Here is an 18615-nt window from a genome sequence, read left to right on the forward strand (position 1 = left end):
TTTTGACTACGAATTTTAATTTTTTTTTTATTTTTCTCAGAATTTAAAATTTTTTTTTTAAAAATTCAATTCGAAATATTGAGAATTCTTTTATTTAAAAAAAAAACTTTTTTTTTTAATATATAAGGCCGTTCCAAATTTTTTTCGATGTTTTTGTCACAAAAGATTTTTTTCAAAATGGGGGGGGGCAAAATAAAAAAAAAGTTTTGAAATACTTTTTTCATACAAAATGACAAAATTTTATCAATTTTTGAGCGTAAAATAATATTTTTCATGTTTTTTTACTTTGAAATTTGCATATTTAAAATAGATTTCAGAATATTTCATATTAAAAATTAAACAAAAAAAATTCATTAAAAATAGCTGTCAAAAATTTTTGAAAAAAAATTTTATAATTTTATGAAAAATATTTTTAGAGAAGAAAATTTATGATAAAATATGATTTCCAAAACAAAAATTAGAAAAAATTGAAAATTTTTTGGAAATTTTCTTGAAAAATTATGAAAATACACCCAAAAACGGTCATTTTTGGTTAAATTTTTAACTTTTTTTTTTATTTTGTCCCATTGGATTTTCGACTTTTTAAATGGGGCATCGGACTTTATTTTTGATTTTCATTTGGAGCGGCCTAACTTAAATTTTTTTACGAACTTTTTGAAGCAGAATTTTTTAAAATTAAATTAAAATTAAAAATTCTAAAAAAAATTAAAACAACATTTTTATTCATTTTTGAACAATTTTTTTCAATTTATTTTTCATTTTAAAATTTTACACATTTTTTTCTTTAATTTTCTTGGGTGAAGTCTAACTAGAACTCAAATTGAAGTTTGTGTGAAGAATAATGCAACATATTAATTAAATGCTTTTGTGATAAAAAAAAACATAAAATCAGCAAAAAAAAATCTCCTTAAATAATTTCTTCGATTTTAATTTCTTTTAAATTAATTAATATCATTCACTTTATTTTATTTTTTTTAATTATTTAATCTACTTTAAAAATTTCATTACATATAAATATTTTCTTGGTTTATTTTTCTAGAGATATTTTTCTGAATATTGATTTATTTTTTTTTTAGAGTTATGATGAGTTTAGTTCTTCCCTCGTTTTTTTTTTCGGAGAGACTTCTGGTAATTTTTCTTTGATTTTTTTCATTAAATATTAATTTTTTATTTAATTAGTGCTTATTTTTTATTTATTTAATAATTGAGTATTAGTCTATCGTTCGCTTCTAAAATATATGGCTTGTTGTAAATAATTAATAAAAATAAATATTTAGCTTAAAAACGAGTTTGTAACAAAAATAAAATTGCTCTTCTGGGTGATATTTTGTGGAAGGACAAAACAAACAGTTACATAAAAGCGCGTAAAAATGGAATATTTTCAGCTTAAAAAAAATCAATTCAAATTCAAATCACAAAAAAGTAAAAATTTTCAAGTAGTAAATAAATATAGTGCTGTGATAGTTTAGAAGGATAGTTAAGAGTGGATCGATGTTCAATATACAAAAGTTTGAAATTGAAATCATCACATATTTGCATCAAAGTTGGCAAAACTTTGACTAATATTTTCGTCCTTGTTGTTATTTTCGTTACTGGTTTGTCCGAAGAAGGGGTCGTCCTCGAACGGATCAAAATCCTTCTTTTTCGCGAAAATATTGACAGATTCGGATTTTTTGATGTTATCATGTTGTCGTCCGCTGCCCTGTTTGTCGTTTCCTTTTTTCAGCGGCATTTCGCTGCTCCATTGATCACCGCCGGCATCAACGTTGGCTTTGGAAAAGTCATCTTCGAACATGTTGGAGTTGCTGGAAAATTGCGAAACTTTGACATTTTCATTGAAACGCAATTTCATCGTGGATGACGAGTGACTGGCGTTGCTGTGTGGCGAATGTGACGTATATTCCGTGGTTTCGTAATTATTTGCTGCCCTCAGAGACGAAGCCTTTTGCTGTGAAGTCTTTGGCGAATCTTTGTCCGAGTAATCGTTCGAGAAACGGAACTTATTTTGGTTGCCGGCACTTCCGCTCGACGTTGGAGGCGGAACAGGCGAATTATTAAAGTCACTTTCGAAACCGCCATCGTCAAAATTGAACTTTGAGGCGGGAACTGCACCGCCGCTACTTGGAGTTGTCGTCGCAGCTGCCGATTTGTTCGCCACTGGAGGATCCTCAAAGTCGTTAAATTCAAATTTATTCCGATTTTGGGGCTTTTTCAGGGATTTTTCGTCGTCAAAGGAATCTTTTGGTGCCTCATCGTAGAATAAATCACGAGAATTACTTTTTTTGAAGGATCTTCGACTACTTCCACTGTCTTCTGGTTCCATTTCGTCTTCGTAATCGTAACGATGCTTGTCCAAAGAACGATCCATAGACCTGTTTTCCGATCGTGGCGTTGTGCTTTTGTAGTACTGAGGTCTCTGCCGAGCGTAATACGGGTCGTCAGCAGGATCTTCCGGCGGATAGTCGTAATAATCGTCACCGCGACGCCTAATTGGGTACCGCATCGTGGCATAATTCGTCGAAGCGTAGTCCGAATATTCCTTGGGACGCATTTTCCGTCGAAATCTTCGATCTTTTTCGCCATCCGAGCCAGCGAGAGATGCTCCCATCGCAATTCGACGTCGATCTGGTTCGTTCGCGCTATTGGGACGCCATCCAGGTTTCTGCCCGCCCCATATTTCGTCGTCGATTTGCATTGGTTTCGGTCTCGGGCGTTGTAAACTGCCACTTTCGAAGCCTCCGCCACGTCTACTGGACATCTCAACATCCGAATCTTGCTCTAAATCGGGCTTGGATTGGGCATTTCTGCCTTTTAGCAAGCGCCCACGTTCCAAATACCGATCTCGATAGTCTGAGTAACCGTAAATTTCGCCACTTCCGTATCGCCCGCGTGAATCATACGATTCGTTACTCTCAAAACTTCGTTTATCTTTGGCGTAAAAGTATTCCCTGGACCTCGATTGATCGTCGTACACGTTTTCATAGTCATTTCGCTTGCCGCGAGGGTATCCCGCTTCATATACATCCTCGTAAGGGTCATCAAAGGGGAAATCCATCCTGCCCCGATCACGATAGTACTTTTGTTTTTCATAAACAGCACGTCGATCGTAGGAATTTAAGCTCTTTGGTTGATGCGGAGGCCCATAAGTGCTTCTCTCATAGGCATTTCGTTCGAAATTTCGATCTTCAGGCGACCATGGTCCGTACATGGGTCGTTCGTAACGTTCCCGATCACTTGGGGGAGACCATGGATGCACGCCACTGCCATCACGGGACCCTCCTTTCGATCTGCGGGGCATTCGACCTTCATATTCGTCGTCATAGTCTTCGTCACAAGAGTCCATGCGAGGTCTAGCACGTGGTCCATACCGATCAGCACGTCGTCTGTACTCGGCATCTTCCTCCCAGGGGCTCAAATCACGCGACGACGCTGGTTTCCGGTAATATTTCCTGTCATATTGCTCATCCTCGATGTTTTTATCATCAGACGAATACGGCGAATCACGATTTGATCGTCTTTTCGACTTTTTCGGAAGTTCCTTTTCGACTTTTTTCGTTCCCTCCGTTGATGGGGACTGATCAAATGACGCCCAATTGTCGTTCGATTTGACAGCAGCGACTTCTTTTGGCTCCAAAACCTCCGTTGGGGGCTCTTCTTTCGCCAAAGTCGCTTCTTGCGGCGAAACATCGCTCAAGGAACCTTCCTGCTGCTCTTTAACTGCCTCCATTACGACTTCCGGTGACTTTTGAATCGGAATTGGGGATGTTGACATGTCATTCACGTGCACACTCAAGTTGTTCGACATCAAACTCACGGGAGATTTGGAAGTTGTGCCTTGCAATCGCATCGGAGACGTCGAAGCGTTCGCCTGTTGTGCCATCGTTGGCGATTTTCCGCTCACCGCAGGCGATAAATTGCCCCTACTATTGATCGACAAGTTGGAAATCGCGCGATTCATGTATTCATCGATCTCGATATCGTCGCGGTTATTGCTTGTGGTTGTCAAATTGTTCGAATTCAGCTCTGAGAGGATCTCCTGACTGTCCTGCGGCTCGATTGGGGCATCTGTGATGCCAATTGCTGATGAAATATTGATTTCGGGCGACGCCATTTGCTCATTTTCCTCCTCCTGAGGGTTCTGCTGTTCCAAATTCGCGATTTTACTTTCGTCGAAACTCTCGAAAAGGTCTTCTTCCTTCTCCTCCGAGTTACTAGACGACGTTGGAGGATTATTTATTGCCGGTTTTTCGAATAAATCTTCGACGAGGATGATATCTCGCAACGCTGCATATCGATCTTTGGCATTAGCGATCTGTTCGGTGATTTTTGTGTCAATTTTCGCGACGACAGGGGGCGGTGGCGTCGGTTCAATCGATCCAATTTGCAAATTTGGACTCAAACGATTGATTTGTGCTTCAACAGCTTTCTCGAAATCCAAACTTGTTGATAAACGACCATCTTGGGGCTTTTCCGAAGCCTTTTCCGTGGCCGAGGTCGTCGTTGACTTGATGCTGTAGAACTCTTCCTGGCTGTTATCCATCTGCGGACTCATCGACTGCATCTGGGGCGGCGTCACTTCCGGTTCGATGATAATTTCACGGAACGCGGCATACCGATCGGCACTCGGAGGCGGCGTCACGGGCTTCAAATCGTTCAATTTCTCGAAATCTGGCTCGAAATGATCGTCTTCGCCAAAGTTGTCGTCAAATTTGGCGAAAAATTGATCGTCTTGCGGTTGATGTCGCGGAATTGGCTGATCAAAGTTGACTTTGAACGCAGCGGCAGGTGGCGAGGGCGACACAAAAGGCTTGGCGGGCGTTTGGTCCTGTTGCTGTTGTTGCTGCTTGGAAGTCTCGAGGAACTTGGAAAGGTAGGAAGTGAGTTCGATGATCGTCATTGTGCTGAGTTTCGATTCGGGAACGTTCAATTTGACCGCCATATCTTTAATTCCGAGCGACAAGAGGTGTGTCAAGGTCATTTCCGTGATCGGAGGCTCACTCGGCTTTTCCGGGGGCGTTTCTTGGAACAAATCAGTTGACTCGTAATCCGTTCGTCGACCTCCCCGGACCATTTTTGAGGGGTCTTTCTTCTGTGGCGGCGGCAATAACTGCGGAATACTCGTAATTGGCGTCAAATAATCATCATCGAGTTTTTTCTGAGGACGTTCGGGACCCGGAAAACTCGTATCTGACTTCCCCAAGCGTCGCGAGGGCAACGGAAGTGGCGGTGCTTCGTCCTGTTGTTGCTGCGGCAATTTTTTACCACTCAAATAATCGTAACGGGTCGTCTCCACGCTCCTGCTGCTGTTACTGTTGCTGCTATTTGGTCGAATTACGATGTCGGAAAATTGCTTCTTTGGCGGAAGTGGCGGCGGTTCAATAAATTTGCTTCCAGAACCTGTTTCAGGGCGTGGCGGAGGCTCAGGACGATCACTTCCGATCAATTTGTAGTCCCGCGAATCGCTTTTCTTGCTGCTACTCATTTGGGGGAGTTCATTTTCGCTCATCGAGTCACTTTCCTGCAAGCGACGCATGTTGCTATCGCGTTTGCCGAACTTGGAGTGCGAGAAAAGCGTTGGCGGCTTCATCATTTTCTTACTGCTAAGACTAGAGATGGCGTCATTCATGTTTTGGCGCACTGTGGGACGGTTCCGGGCGATACTGCTACTGTTATTTGACGTCGTTTGCGGCGATTCCGACGTTTTGCGACTTTCGCTCCAATTTTCCGGCGGTAAATTTACCTGAAGTGGTCCATTGATGAACGTACTTGGGCTCGCTTGACGCTCTTTTGTCGTTTCTGCGATGTTACTACTGGGCGACGTCGATTTCCGGCGATTTTCGAGCTCAATGCTGGGTGATTCGGTCTCAAAAGGATCTGTGGCGAAGGGATCGTCGACAAACATATCGATCGAATTCACATCTTTAAACGGATCAAAAACTGCTGGTTGCGGTTGCGCCCCAAGTAAATCATTTTCTAGTCTCTGGATGTCAGTCAAGGTGAGTTTTTGGTCGCGATTCCCGGCAAAAGTTGCATCAAATTGAATCGTATCGTTGCCACTGTTTGACAATTCACGCAAAAGTTTCTTTGGCGGATTTTTCAGTTCTTGGAAGAAGTATTTTTTGTCGACAAAAGGTTTGGTTTTGCCCGTGCCCAGTGGATCCAAGTCCGTAAAAACGTCACTTCCAGCACTTGCGGGTCCACTTGTCGTTTGTGTCGCTTCCTGTTGTTGCATTTCCGACATTTTTGCTAAATCTTCGCCGAATGACACGGATTCGTGCATGTCGTTAGCGGATTGGGGCGGCGTGTTGAGCCAATCGTCAGTTGTTGCCAAGGGAGCTTGAACTTTACTGAGGACTTCGGCGAGTTCAGCAAGTGACTCGTTGTGCTCCGTTTTGGGTTTTTGGTGACGTTTTGAGGATTCGGGCGGCGGAAGAAGATTGTACGTTGGAACAGAGGTGAAAGAGTCGCCGAAGGGATCATCTTTGTCCGTTGCTGACTTTGGTGTGCTTTCGCTGTTTTGCGTAAGGCGATCCATGATGCGCTAAAAGTTGAAAAAAAAAATTAGTTAAAAAATTCTATTTGGGTAAAAAATTTTTTGGATTTCGTTCTTTTCAATATTTTTGAAAATTTTTTCGAGGGATTTCGAGTATCGAGCAAATAAAAAGTAAGAAATTTTTATTTTTGTTCATTTTTTTATGAATTATTTTTACATAAAATTATAAAAATTTATTTGAAATTTAGTCTTTTAGGAATAAATTTTTTACTTTTTATTTTTTTTTTTATCAAAAATTACAATTTTTAGTGCAAAATTTTAAATTATAGTAGAAACAATAAAATTTTGATCTAAATTTTTAATTATTTTAAATGAAAATATCAAATTTCATAAAATGAGATTATTTTTAATCATAATTTATAAAAATAAAGTAAAAAATATTAAATTTTCAATTAAAAATTTAAAATTTTTGATGGAAAGTTTTTATTAAAAATTTTTAAGTAAAATTTTCAGTAAAAATTTCAACCAAAAATTAAAAGTTTTTCTTAAAATTTATCATTTTCTCTAAAAAATTATAATTTTTCTTTAACAATTGCAACTTTTATTCAAAAATAAAATATTTTCATTAAAAATTAAAAAAATTTTCATAAGAAAATAAAAACATTTGTCGATTTTTATTGTCGAATATTTGGCTAAAAGGTGATCATTTTTCACAAAAAATAGTGAATTTTCGATAAAAAAAAAAAACAATTTTAAATTTAAAAAAAAAAAAATTAATAAAATATAAATTTTTTTTAATTTTAAAATTTTTTATATTTATATTTTATAAAAAAATTTTATTAATTTATATTATTTATTTAATTAATTTTAATTTTAATTTATTTTATTTTTTTTTAATTTATTTTATTAATTTTTTTTTTATCGAAAATTCACTATTTTTAGTGAAAAATGATCACTTTTTAGCCAAATATTCGACAATAAAAATCAAAATCTAAAAAATTTTAGAAAAAAAAGTTTTATTTTCTTATGAAAAAATTTTTAATTTTTAATATAAGTTGCAATTGTTAAAGAAAAATTATAATTTTTTAGAGAAAATGATAAATTTTAACAAAAACTTTCAATTTTTGATTAAAATTTTTTAATTTTTAGTATAAATTTTTAGTAAAAAGGATCAACTTTCGACCCAAAATATTTTTTTTTGTGGAGAATTTTCAATTTTTGTTAAAAAATACTAAATTTTTTAAGAAAATTCTCAATCCGTGATAAAAATTTTAAAATTTGTACTTAAAAATGTTCAATTTTTCATTAAAAAATGTAAATTGATGAACAAAAATGAGCAAAATCTTAAGAAATTCTATTGAAATTTCAATTTTTATACTGCTCGATACTCGATAAAATTTCTTTTTTCTGTTTTGAAGGATAAAGAAATCAAAGGAAAATCAAATAATCGAAAAATTCATAATTTTCTTACCTCTTGCGAGTCCATTTGCGTAATTCCACGCTGAATCGAGCTCAATTCCTGTTCGAGATCCACCAAATCCGCCACTGATACAGGCGATTTGTCAGATTTGGCGCTTGTTGCTCCTCCCGCAGCTTCTGACGATGCATTTCTCCCGTACGACGACGTCGTGGATGTGTCATTTGTCTTATTCGTCAATGCCGCGATCGCCACTTGATGCTCATGCTGCGTAATTTTATTCTGAATATGCTGCCGAGCCAACTCTATTTCCTTCTTTTTCAGTTCAAAGACGACTTGGAACAAATCTCGCATCGCCAAAACCACTTGACTTGCCGCCTTGTCCGTTTTTATGCCGAAAAAGCGATGCCCACTGTCCGGAGACCCGAAAATGTACCCAAATGCCCGCGAATCTGTCATATCCTGCGCTATGAAGGAAATTTTGTGAACCGGATGGTGGTACAACGAATCGCCGGTTTTTTCGTCGCGCAACCGAAGCCCGTCGATCGTGACGTGAATCGTGATTTTTTGTTTGTGCTCGCCCGCAGCCCGGATCGCCATCTTGAGGTCTTGCAGCGCTTCTTGGCACATTCGGTCGCCGCGCGCCTCGCCCACTTCGAGGATCCCGATGAGTTTGGCCTTGAAAACTGCGCCATCGCCAAAAAAGCGACTCGGCTCGTTGCGATCTGGAACGAAAAAAAGGTAATTTATTTGAACTTGCCGTGATTGAAGGGAAGAACTTTTCAATGTCAAAGTTTTTTTTCGCGTTGATTACCCTTTTCCTGTGCAACGGAGTGTCGCGGATGCATTTTTGGGGACTTTTTAATACTAAATGGTGCTGCGAAAGACGATTTTTGCGGAGAATTCCTCTCCGCGAGGACAATCTCAAAGGGAATCGGGGATTAAAACACAAAATTTACGAAAATTTTGTTCCATCGATTGGGTTTTTTCACTGTTTTGATTCTGTTCGAGTCGAGTTCCGACGATACTCGAACCGAATTTCGCTCGAAAAGTATCCGTTGAACTATGGGAGGGTTGAAAAATCCGAATTTCTTGATTTTTTTTACAAAAATCTTGCAAAGTTTTGATTTGAATTGAACAATAATGAACTTTTAATTTGTTTTGACAGCCAAAAATTCGCAAATAAAAGAGTTCATTAGGTTGTGTCACTTTTTAACGCATGCGCCCTACGCACGATTCGTCACTAAATTTTTCATTTTTGTCTTTTTTCCTCACATTTGTCCTCAAAATCTCGATTTTTCATGAAATTTTTCGTTTTTTTACACTTTTTGGCATTGAAAACTCTTCCATGGAACGGAAACTTACACTTCAGCGGGCTACTTTTCTGCTTCTTGAGTGTCTGCATTGTCTCTACTGTTCAATTTTTGTTGTTTCTTGATGATTATCTTCGTTCTTTTTGGTACCAAACATTATTTCAACTGCAAATTTGACTAAAATGAGACGAAAAATGGTTAAAAATGATGAAAATTTAGTTAAGAGCCATTGGAGATTTCAAAGTAGGTCTCAAAGGAGAGTCTCGCCGGTCGACTTGAATTATCGATTTTTCATTCGTCAATTAATGACTGTGGTTTCGGGAAAATTTTCGGTGGTCTTTATCGATTTATTGATATTTTTATCAATTTTTTTCTTTAAAATCTAAAAATTTGGAATTTTACTTGATTTTTAGCTCACAAAAAGTCCTTTGGAGTACCGTTAAAGACGTAAAAAATTTTTTTCCTTCGCCCAAAGGATACGATTTGCAAATTTTTTCGTAATTTTTTTAAATTTTATAATTTTGATAATTTTTTTATGAATTTTTTGTAAAAGTCGACGATTGAAACTCGAATTTACTGTGAAATCTTCAATTTTTGGCTCGCAGACGATTATTTTTCAATAAAAAAGTGACGCACTTTTGAAAATGTATTGCCTACACAAAAATTTGGAGTGAACTGAAATGAATTTTCGTCGATTTTTCCTCAGACAATTTTCACGGCAGGACCAGAAACTGTCACATTTGATGGGAAATGGAAAATTCTGCAAATCATTCAACGGTTTTTGGGCATTTTTAAAGAGATTTTTAACATTTTTGTGATTTTTTAGAGTTAAAATTTGGAATTATTTCAAACTTAAAGGGAAGTTGTTAAAAAAAGTTAAAATTAATTTGAGGTCCTAACTTTTGAGGTCTTAAAATTGACTCTTAGGGTCTTATATTCGAACCTTAAAGTCTTAAATTTGATCCTTAATGTCATAAATTTGAACATTTTGGCATTCAATTCAAATTTTGAGGTCTTAAAATTAACTCTTGAGGTCCTAAATTTTAATCTTAAGGTCTTAAATCTAACTTTTTAGATCTTATATTCGAGCTTTAAGGTCATAAATTTAAATTTTGAAGTCTTAAAATTGACTTTTGAGGTCTTAAATTGAACTTTTGGTTTTTAATTCGAACCTTGGGGTCTTAAATTTAACTTAGAGGGTCTTAAGTTTGAAATTTTTGGTCTTCAATTTGAACTCTAAGGACTTGAATTCGAGCTTTTAGATCCTAAATTTAAGCATTGAGGTCTTAATTTTGTTTTTTTTTATACTTAATGCAAACCTTGAGGTCTTAAATTCAATTCTTGAGGTCTTAAGTTTGAACCTTGAAGTCTAAAATAAAAAAAAATGATTTTATTGCGAAGTTTGAGGTCTTAAATTGAGCCAAAGCTTTAAATTCAAGTCTTTAGGACTTTAATTTGAGCCTTGAGGTCCTAAATTTAACTTTTGGGGTCTTAAATTTCGATTTTGAACTCGAGAGTAAAAGTCACTATGGATTTCCTCATGAATTCAGTCACGATCCTCCTTCATAACTTGCGCCATCTATTGAAGATTTTGAACTGACATTTCGATAAACGTCATTTTGTGAGCGCGAATCCACAAAAACACAACATCGACCACGATCAGAGCCCAAAAAGCCCAAATTTTAATGGAGATAAGCACGATGGACGACGAAATAGCTGCAAAAACGGAAGAAGGAACGTCAGGCGACAATAATAACTCGGTTGCAAAGGAAATTTCGAGCGACTTGATTGTCAAAAACATGGAAGAAGTACTCAAGAGCATCAAGAAGGAGAAGAAAAAGAAGCACAAATTGAAACATAAGCACCACAAAGACAAGAAAAGAGACAATGAAGAAGAAATTGATGCTGGTAAGTCTTTTATTTTCCCTAAAAATGCCAAAAATTTAATTAAATTTAAATTTTTTTACAGCAACGCCCAAAGACGACGAAAAAACTGAACAAGGCAACAAAGAAAACGTCAGCAAAAAGCCGACGAACGCATTTGCATTGATGATGAATGCTCGCAAACAAAGTATTGGCAGCAATTCGAACGGAACAGAAGTCGAAGCATCAACTTCGAGTCCCTCCTCACAAAATTCAGCAAAGCGGAAGCGAAAAGAAATGCTCCAGGAATGGTCTGACAACAAAGGAGGCCGAGCGAGACGTGAAGCGGAAGAAGCTGGCGAGCAATATGTGCAAAAAGAACTGAAAAAACGCGCAACTCGCTTGAAAAATTTACTCGTAAACGGCAAAAAAGCCGAAAAAACGAGCGATTACGAGGTCAGTGACGACTTAGATAGTGCCGATGATGATTTTACCCCAACATCCGGCGGCAGAAAGACTAAAATCAAAATCTTGCGCAAATCATCAAAGGTCAAAAGACGAAAAATTAGCGAAACGCAAGAAGAAGACTCGCAGGACAGCAAAAATTTTGTCTCAAAACTCGGTTCTCCGATTAAAAAGCGCGACAGTTTGCTCGGATATTTCGCAAAAGTCAACAAATCCGACGAAAATCTCGTTGAAAGTCCAAAAAGTGCGCCGAAAAATGGAAAAATCCCCAAAAATCAGGAGATAAAGTCACCAACTTCGTCTTTCACGCCTTCGAAAATCACCCCGCGACGAATAGCACGTCGTAGAAATACTCCAGTAACACCGGTAGTGGTTGAAATTCCCGCAGAAACGTCGACTCCAAGTACTGAAAGTGATTCCCGTCCTCGTCGATCATGCACCATGGCTCCGAAATCATACAAATTTGAGTCGCCCGATGGAAAAACGAAGAAAAAAGAGACAAAAAAGACGGAAGAAGATGAAAAAATGTACATTGAACTGAGTGACGAGTCCATGGATGCCGTGACTCCAACGCGAAAACCTGCAAAACTCGCCGCGATTTTCAATAAAAAGCTTCCAAAGCCGGTTCTTGACCCGGAAGTCGCCAAAGCACGTCAGGAATTTCTGCGATCGGGCTTGCCAGAGACAATTCGCGTGGAACAGGAACGTCAAAGGGAGTTTGAGGAGGCTTATGAGGTCAAATATTTTCCGAGTGTGAGTCATGTCACCCAAAATGAGGCTGTGACGCCGGAAATTATCGATTGGAGTTGTTCGAAATTCAAGTTTAGAACAAATTTTGATGAAAATTGCATGAAAAACGATCAAAAATTGAATTTAATTGACGTTGGAGACTTCAAAAGTCAAGAAAAAGTGATTCCAGAGCTCTCATGGTGTCACGTCAAAGACCGAAAAGCCCACGGAAGGAAGTTAAAAATGCTTTTTGAGACATTTCCGACGTACAAATGTTTCCATCAGCTGCATGAGAAGCAAAAAGCATCCCTAAACACTGCCGAATTGTTCACAGAAAAGTACAAACCTCGAAATTCCGAGCAATTTCTCGTCAACCCATCGCCAATTGCAAGTTTGAAGCGATTTCTCTCGTCATGGCGCGAAACCAAATCAGAAAATTACGATTCCGCGAACGATTTTGAGGATTCCAGTTGTTCGATGTCGTCATCCGTCGCTGGCAGCAACGTAATTCTCATTCACGGACCCTCTGGAAGTGGCAAGACGTCAAGTGTGCATGCCTTAGCGAACGAAATGCACTTTAACGTGTTGGAGATAAACGCCGGAGCCAAACGGACGGGCAAAAAAATGCTTCAGGAGCTCCTTGAAGCGACCCAAAGTCATCAAATGTTCCGAAAAGACAAGTCAAAGTTGGCAAAATTGCAACGAAATAATTCCACGTCGTCAAATTCATCATCAGAGTCGAGCAAAAAAATTTCTTTGATCCTTATCGAAGATGCTGACGTCATTTTAGATCAAGATGATGGATTTATAAGCGGAATTTCGCAGCTCGTGGCAATTTCTAAACGTCCTGTCATTTTAACAGCCATAAATGCGAATCTCCCGCATCTTTCGTCCTATTTGCATCAAAATTCCATCCAATTTACGCCTCCAAGTCCGTCTGCCGCTTCGAAATTTCTCACCGTGATGTGCCTTGCGGAGAATTTCATCGCCAGCGATACAGCAATTCGAAAATTGTACGAAAAAAACCACTGCGATTTCCGTAAAACGATTCTTCAGTTGCAATTTTACTTCGAAACGGGCGGCGATGTGAAGCAAATCGAAGAGAAAATTGTCAAAAACGACGACGACGACGAGGAAATGATCGAAGTTATTCCCGTAACGGAAGCCGATATGCAGGAAATTGAGGATGAAAACTCAAAAGGTTCGCATTTGTCGTACGAAGACCCCGAAACTGGTGCGCCAATCGAGCACCAACACAAGTTGTTTGTGGATTTCTTTAGTGGGAAACGCGTGACACAGCGAAAAATTATCAAAAAAGGCGCAAACATGGACGAGATTTCATCCTTGAGTGAACTTATGTCATCGATTCACATGTTAAACCGCGCGGGTGATGAAATGCACGATGAATTATTGCCAAATGTGAATGCAGAGGTGCTGGAAATGCTTTCTTGTGATACGACTTTGAAGAGGCCTGTCAGTAAAAGGTGAGTTTTTGTACAAATTTACGTTGGTTTTTAATTTATTTTGAAATTTTTGTCATTTTTTTTTTTTTTTGACTAAAAAGTAGAAAATTTAATAAAATTACAAAAATTAATTTAAATTTAGTACAAATTAATTTTTAAAATTTCGTCAAAAAATTACATTGAATAAAAATGTTTAAAATGTTAAAAAAAAAATTTAATTTATTAAAAAATTAAAAATTATTTTTTTAGTTTAAAAATTATTTTTTTTTAGTAAAATTATTTACTAAAATTAACAATCATCAAAGTTTTTTCATGATTTTTTGAAAAATTCTCTAAAAAAAATTTTTAAACAAAAAATTTTTGTAATATTTTTTTTTTAATTTAAAAATATTCTGAGTTGACAATTAATTTTCTCAACATGATTTTTTAAAATATAAATAAAAATAAATTTTAAACGACTTTAATTCATTTTTTTCATTTTAGAAATACTTTGGATTGACATAATTTTTTTTTCTCAATTTTTTTTTTAAATTATTTTTTAATTATTTTTTTTATTTTTTAAATTATTTTTTAATTATTTTTTAATTTTATTTTTTAATTATTTTTTAATTATTTTTTTATTTTTTTAATTATTTTTTTTTTTATTTTTTTAAATTATTTTTTAATTATTTTTTTTTTTTATTATTTAATTAATTTATTTAAAAGATTTTTTTTAAATGATCTGAATTTAATTTTAAATGATTTTTTAATTTTTTTCAATTTATTTTTTTTCTTTTGAAAATCATTTTATGAATTTGAGAAAAATTTTTTTAAAAATTTTTTTAAATTCTTTAAAAATTCAGCCATTTTATTCCAATTTTACTTGAAAAAAATATTTAAAAAATTATTTTTAAATTCTTAAAAAATTAAAAACAAAAATTATTTGAAAATTTCAAGCAAAATTATACAAAAAATAAAATTTTTAACATTTTTCCATTAATTTTTCAGCCCGAAGCTGTACGAAAACCTGCCACTGTTGTCACAAACCACCACATCACGCGACTGCCTCCTGGACTACGAACCAATTTTGAGGGACATTTGTCGTTCGGAGAAACAACGACTCGCAAATGACCGGAAAGGAAGTCGTTTTTATCATTATTTACGGAATTTAAATCCAGTTAACTTTTCCAAAGACTATTTCGACCAATTCACGGAAATTTTGTCGTAGTAAACAAACATTATAGCCCAATTTAAATTATTAAGGAGTAATAAAATATGTGAATTAGTGCACCAAAGTGATTTTCCTTCACCATGGACGACCACATCTCCTTTATTGACGGAAGGTCATGCCAATTGCATCGCTGGAATTTCGCGAAATGCCCCACATTGAAATACTTGAAATTTTTTTACTTTTATTTATTTTTGGTCAACAAAACCGATTGCACTTCATTTGCATCAGCCTATAAGTGTTTTTATTTAATATAAAGTTTTAAGTAGCGGATTACGCACTCCACTTAACAACATGCAAAAAAAATCCAAAACAAGACAAGAAGTTAAGTAAAACGAACCAGAAATGCACCAATTACGCCATTAAATTGAGCCTAAAAATTCAAAGTCGTTCACATTACTACACACATCACACATGCAGCAACATTGCATCAAAAGTACCTTGAATGCTATTAATTGAATGATGGTGACTTCAACGCATACCGTGTATCTGCGTGTCTCGCAATAAAAAGCCGGTAATACACACACGGAAAAATGTAGGTCTACGAATATTACATAAAAAAAATGTCGGTTCTTAGTCGTTCGTCGTAGTAAAGCGTAAGATTTACAGGTAATTTAGGGAATTTTATCGTCATCACATGTTCTCTTCTTGCATATTTTTTTTTCTGCATTCGCCATTCACAAGAAATGCACGGCTAAAAGTTAGAGCAGGTCGTGTTCAGGCCGGTTTTGCATTCAACGACGTACAAATTTTACTCCCACTCTACCACAATCCCGCGTACGATCAACGACGCACGTACAAGAAACGTATTGTGGCTTGATCTTTTTTTATTTTTAATAAGTCGGTTAGTTTACTTCGGTTTATTCATCATTTCGCACACGTTTAAGTCATTTAGAAAAAAAAAGATTTATTTTATCTTAGATCAAATGTTAAGAAACAAATAAATTCACAAACGAATAAAAAAAATAAATTTATTATTAATTAAAAAAAAAAATTAAATAGAAAAAAAAATGAAAAAATTTAAAAAGTTGTAAAAATGTGCAAAAATGCAGAAAAAAATAATTAATTAACAACGAAAAGTTATGTTTGTTATGCACGTCGATTGAATACCATTAAAATATAAATTTCTTATGCAACTGCCAATTCGGAGACATTTACTGCCTTTTTCCAAATAATTTTTTACAATCGTGAAAGAAATAACAAAAAAATTGTAAAGAAAGAAAAAAACAAAAAAAAAAGTGAAAAAAATTGATAAATGATATAAAAAGGTAAAAAATTAAAATTAAAGTGATAGAAAAACTATTAATTAGCATTTATAATATTTTTTTTTAATTAAACGGTTTTTTATTATTAAAAAAATTAATTGTAATAAAAAGAGTAATTTCATTTCAAAACAATGTGAAGATCATAAAAAAATAATAATTTTTTCTTTAAATGGAAAAATGTTTTTGAAAGGATACAAAAATGTATAAAAAACGATAAAAAATACGTTGAACTTTAATGTCTGCCACTTTTGTCGTGCAAGGAGTTCGAGGACGTTCATATTTTTTTTTATTACACAGAAGAAAAATAAATATAAAATTGATAGTAATTAAGAAGTTAAAAATATAGTTTAAACAACATTTAACAATAATAATAATAAAAAAAAATATTTTATAAAAAAATCCAAGAAAATTGCTTAATTTTTTCTACTAGAAAGGCAAAAACAAGAAAAAATATTTTTTTTTATTAAAAAATTATCAAGTTGCTATTAAATTACGGTATTGTTTTATTTAATTTTTTTTTATTAAATTTTTAAACGAGACAGATATTTGAAGTTCTTTTTGTTTCTTGAAGAAAATAATAAAATTATAGTAAGAAATTGTTTTTTAAAAAAATAAGAAAAACAATTTTTTTTAAATATTTAATTATGTGTTCTTTCATGAAATTTTATACTTTGTGGTAAAATTAATAATTCAGTGAATTATCATTAAAATTAACAAGGATTAAAAAGTGTTATAATTTGCATGAAACAAGGACAAAAACAACAAAGAGAAAAGTGATTTTTTATTTAATTTTGTTCTAGAAAAAAATAAAATATTTTTTTTAAATATCTTCTGATGAAGATTTAAAAAAATAAATTTTAAATATTTAAAATTTTTAATAAAAAATAATAATTCAGAATTTTTTATAATAGTAAATCATTTATTTAATTAATTTACTAAAAATAATTATTTTTTTTTTCATTCAAAATATTTATAAATTTATTTTATATTATTTTTAATGAAAATTTTATTGAATAAATAAAGAATAAAATAAATAAATCTTTATAATTATAAATAAATTATTTATTTATTTTATTATATTTTTTTTATTCAATAAAATTTTCATTAAAAAAGTTTAAAATAAAATTAATTTATAAAAAAAATAATTTTTATTATTTTTAATAAAAAAAAAATAATTTATTTTTTAAATTTGAATTTTTTTTATTAAATATTTAAAATTATTTTTTAAATCTTAAAAAAATTTAAAAACTTTTTTTAAAAAAATAATTTTTTTATTATTAAAATAAATAAAATTTTATTAAAATTTGTTTTTTTTTATCAAATAAATAAATAAATTTTATTTTATTTTTTTTTTTTAATAATAATTTTATTAAATTAATAATTAATTTCTAAAAAATATTAATTCATTAAAATTAATTTTCTCAAATAATAATTTCATAATAATGATGACACACTAAAAATCACATTAAACTCCAATTTAAAACGATAAAATTAATTTTTCCGCTAATTTAGTGGCTATTTAGGATAAAACACTCCATTTGCATTCAAATCAAAACATCATCCATATCGTCCGAACATCGCATCGGCAGTAACTTAAATTAATTTACAATTATAATTTCTTTTTGTAACAGTACATTACATACAATTCTCTGCATATTACAACACGATGTTTAATTGTACATAATACTGCAAAGCAAAGAAACAACAGCAATTGGTGTAAAGGAAAAATTTCTTCTTCAATTTTTTTTCTTTCGTTTTTTTTTCTGCTATTATTTTATTATTTATTCCGTTTGAACACACAGACCTCTGCTATTATATTATTTCATTGTCCAAGTCCACGGAGACGAACAGAAGACGAAAAAAACGAACAAAAAAAATACAGTAAAATGTGCAAATTATTACTTCATCGCGAACATTTAATTAAAAAACACGACGTTTTGTATGGCATTTCCCTCGATTTTTGTTATTTTACTTTCGTTGTTACAAAAAAGAGTCCACGAAATGTGTTTTTTTTTGTTTGTTTGTCGTGCACACGTGCTCGGTCTATGCGATGCGATGATGGTAGTAAAAAGCAAATAAAAAAACATAATGCACAGATAATAACTCTCACTACCTATTTGTTCGACTATTATAGCTCTTCACATTTATTTATTGCTAGGTGAGACTTTTTGAACGCTTTTTTTTTGCTAAAAAGAGCAAATTTTAAGTCGTAAAATACAAGCCTCTGAACATAAAAGACTCGAGCTACTTAAAAGTCGAACGAAAAATATGTTAAATAATGTTCAAATCCGGAATTTGATAAAAAAAAACAGCATCCATTCACTTCAACGACAACTTTTGATCGTTTGTTAGAAGTGTTGATGATCTGAACACCAAAGAATTGTTTTAACCGATAAATAA

At 33.7% G+C, this 18615-nt stretch overlaps 3 protein-coding genes across 4 annotated transcripts in view; 1 reads left to right on the forward strand and 2 right to left on the reverse strand.

The window, feature by feature from the left end:
- LOC134832646 (LIM and SH3 domain protein Lasp) overlaps positions 1 to 18615 on the reverse strand; it is a 214399-nt gene that overhangs the window by 19795 nt on the left and 175989 nt on the right. The window lies entirely within an intron of this gene.
- Positions 1461 to 9882, reverse strand: LOC134828625 (protein disabled). 2 transcript variants are annotated; one of them, XM_063841607.1, is made up of 4 exons: positions 9860 to 9882; positions 9276 to 9400; positions 7965 to 8635; positions 1461 to 6541 (listed from the first exon to the last, which is right to left on the reverse strand). In XM_063841607.1, exons 2-4 carry the CDS (start codon positions 9313 to 9315, stop codon positions 1526 to 1528), a joined length of 5727 nt encoding a protein of 1908 aa, XP_063697677.1. In that variant the 5' UTR covers positions 9316 to 9400; positions 9860 to 9882; the 3' UTR covers positions 1461 to 1525. The 2 variants fall into 2 exon arrangements, with proteins under 2 accessions (XP_063697677.1, XP_063697678.1); XM_063841608.1 differs by lacking the exons at positions 9276 to 9400; positions 9860 to 9882 and adding an exon at positions 8725 to 8909.
- Positions 10899 to 15155, forward strand: LOC134830496 (enhanced level of genomic instability 1). Its single transcript, XM_063843998.1, has 3 exons — positions 10899 to 11131; positions 11193 to 13764; positions 14731 to 15155. Exons 1-3 carry the CDS (start codon positions 10909 to 10911, stop codon positions 14948 to 14950), a joined length of 3015 nt encoding a protein of 1004 aa, XP_063700068.1. The 5' UTR covers positions 10899 to 10908; the 3' UTR covers positions 14951 to 15155.

This window comes from Culicoides brevitarsis, chromosome 2 (assembly GCF_036172545.1).
Source record: "Culicoides brevitarsis isolate CSIRO-B50_1 chromosome 2, AGI_CSIRO_Cbre_v1, whole genome shotgun sequence".
Taxonomy (NCBI): Eukaryota; Metazoa; Arthropoda; class Insecta; order Diptera; family Ceratopogonidae; genus Culicoides; species Culicoides brevitarsis.

Excerpts from the sequence above, each read along its gene's own strand:
- LOC134828625 (XM_063841607.1), bottom strand. The coding sequence starts at position 9,315 with ATGCAGACACTCAAGAAGCAGAAAAGTAGCCCGCTGAAGT. Across the intron at positions 8,636-9,275 it reads GAAAAGTAGCCCGCTGAAGT|ATCGCAACGAGCCGAGTCGC; the intron begins GTAAGTTTCCGT and ends TTTTCGTTCCAG. Across the intron at positions 6,542-7,964 it reads CGCAAATGGACTCGCAAGAG|CGCATCATGGATCGCCTTAC; the intron begins GTAAGAAAATTA and ends TTCAACTTTTAG.
- LOC134830496 (XM_063843998.1), top strand. The coding sequence starts at position 10,909 with ATGGAGATAAGCACGATGGACGACGAAATAGCTGCAAAAACGGAAGAA. Across the intron at positions 11,132-11,192 it reads TGAAGAAGAAATTGATGCTG|CAACGCCCAAAGACGACGAA; the intron begins GTAAGTCTTTTA and ends ATTTTTTTACAG. Across the intron at positions 13,765-14,730 it reads AAGAGGCCTGTCAGTAAAAG|CCCGAAGCTGTACGAAAACC; the intron begins GTGAGTTTTTGT and ends TTAATTTTTCAG.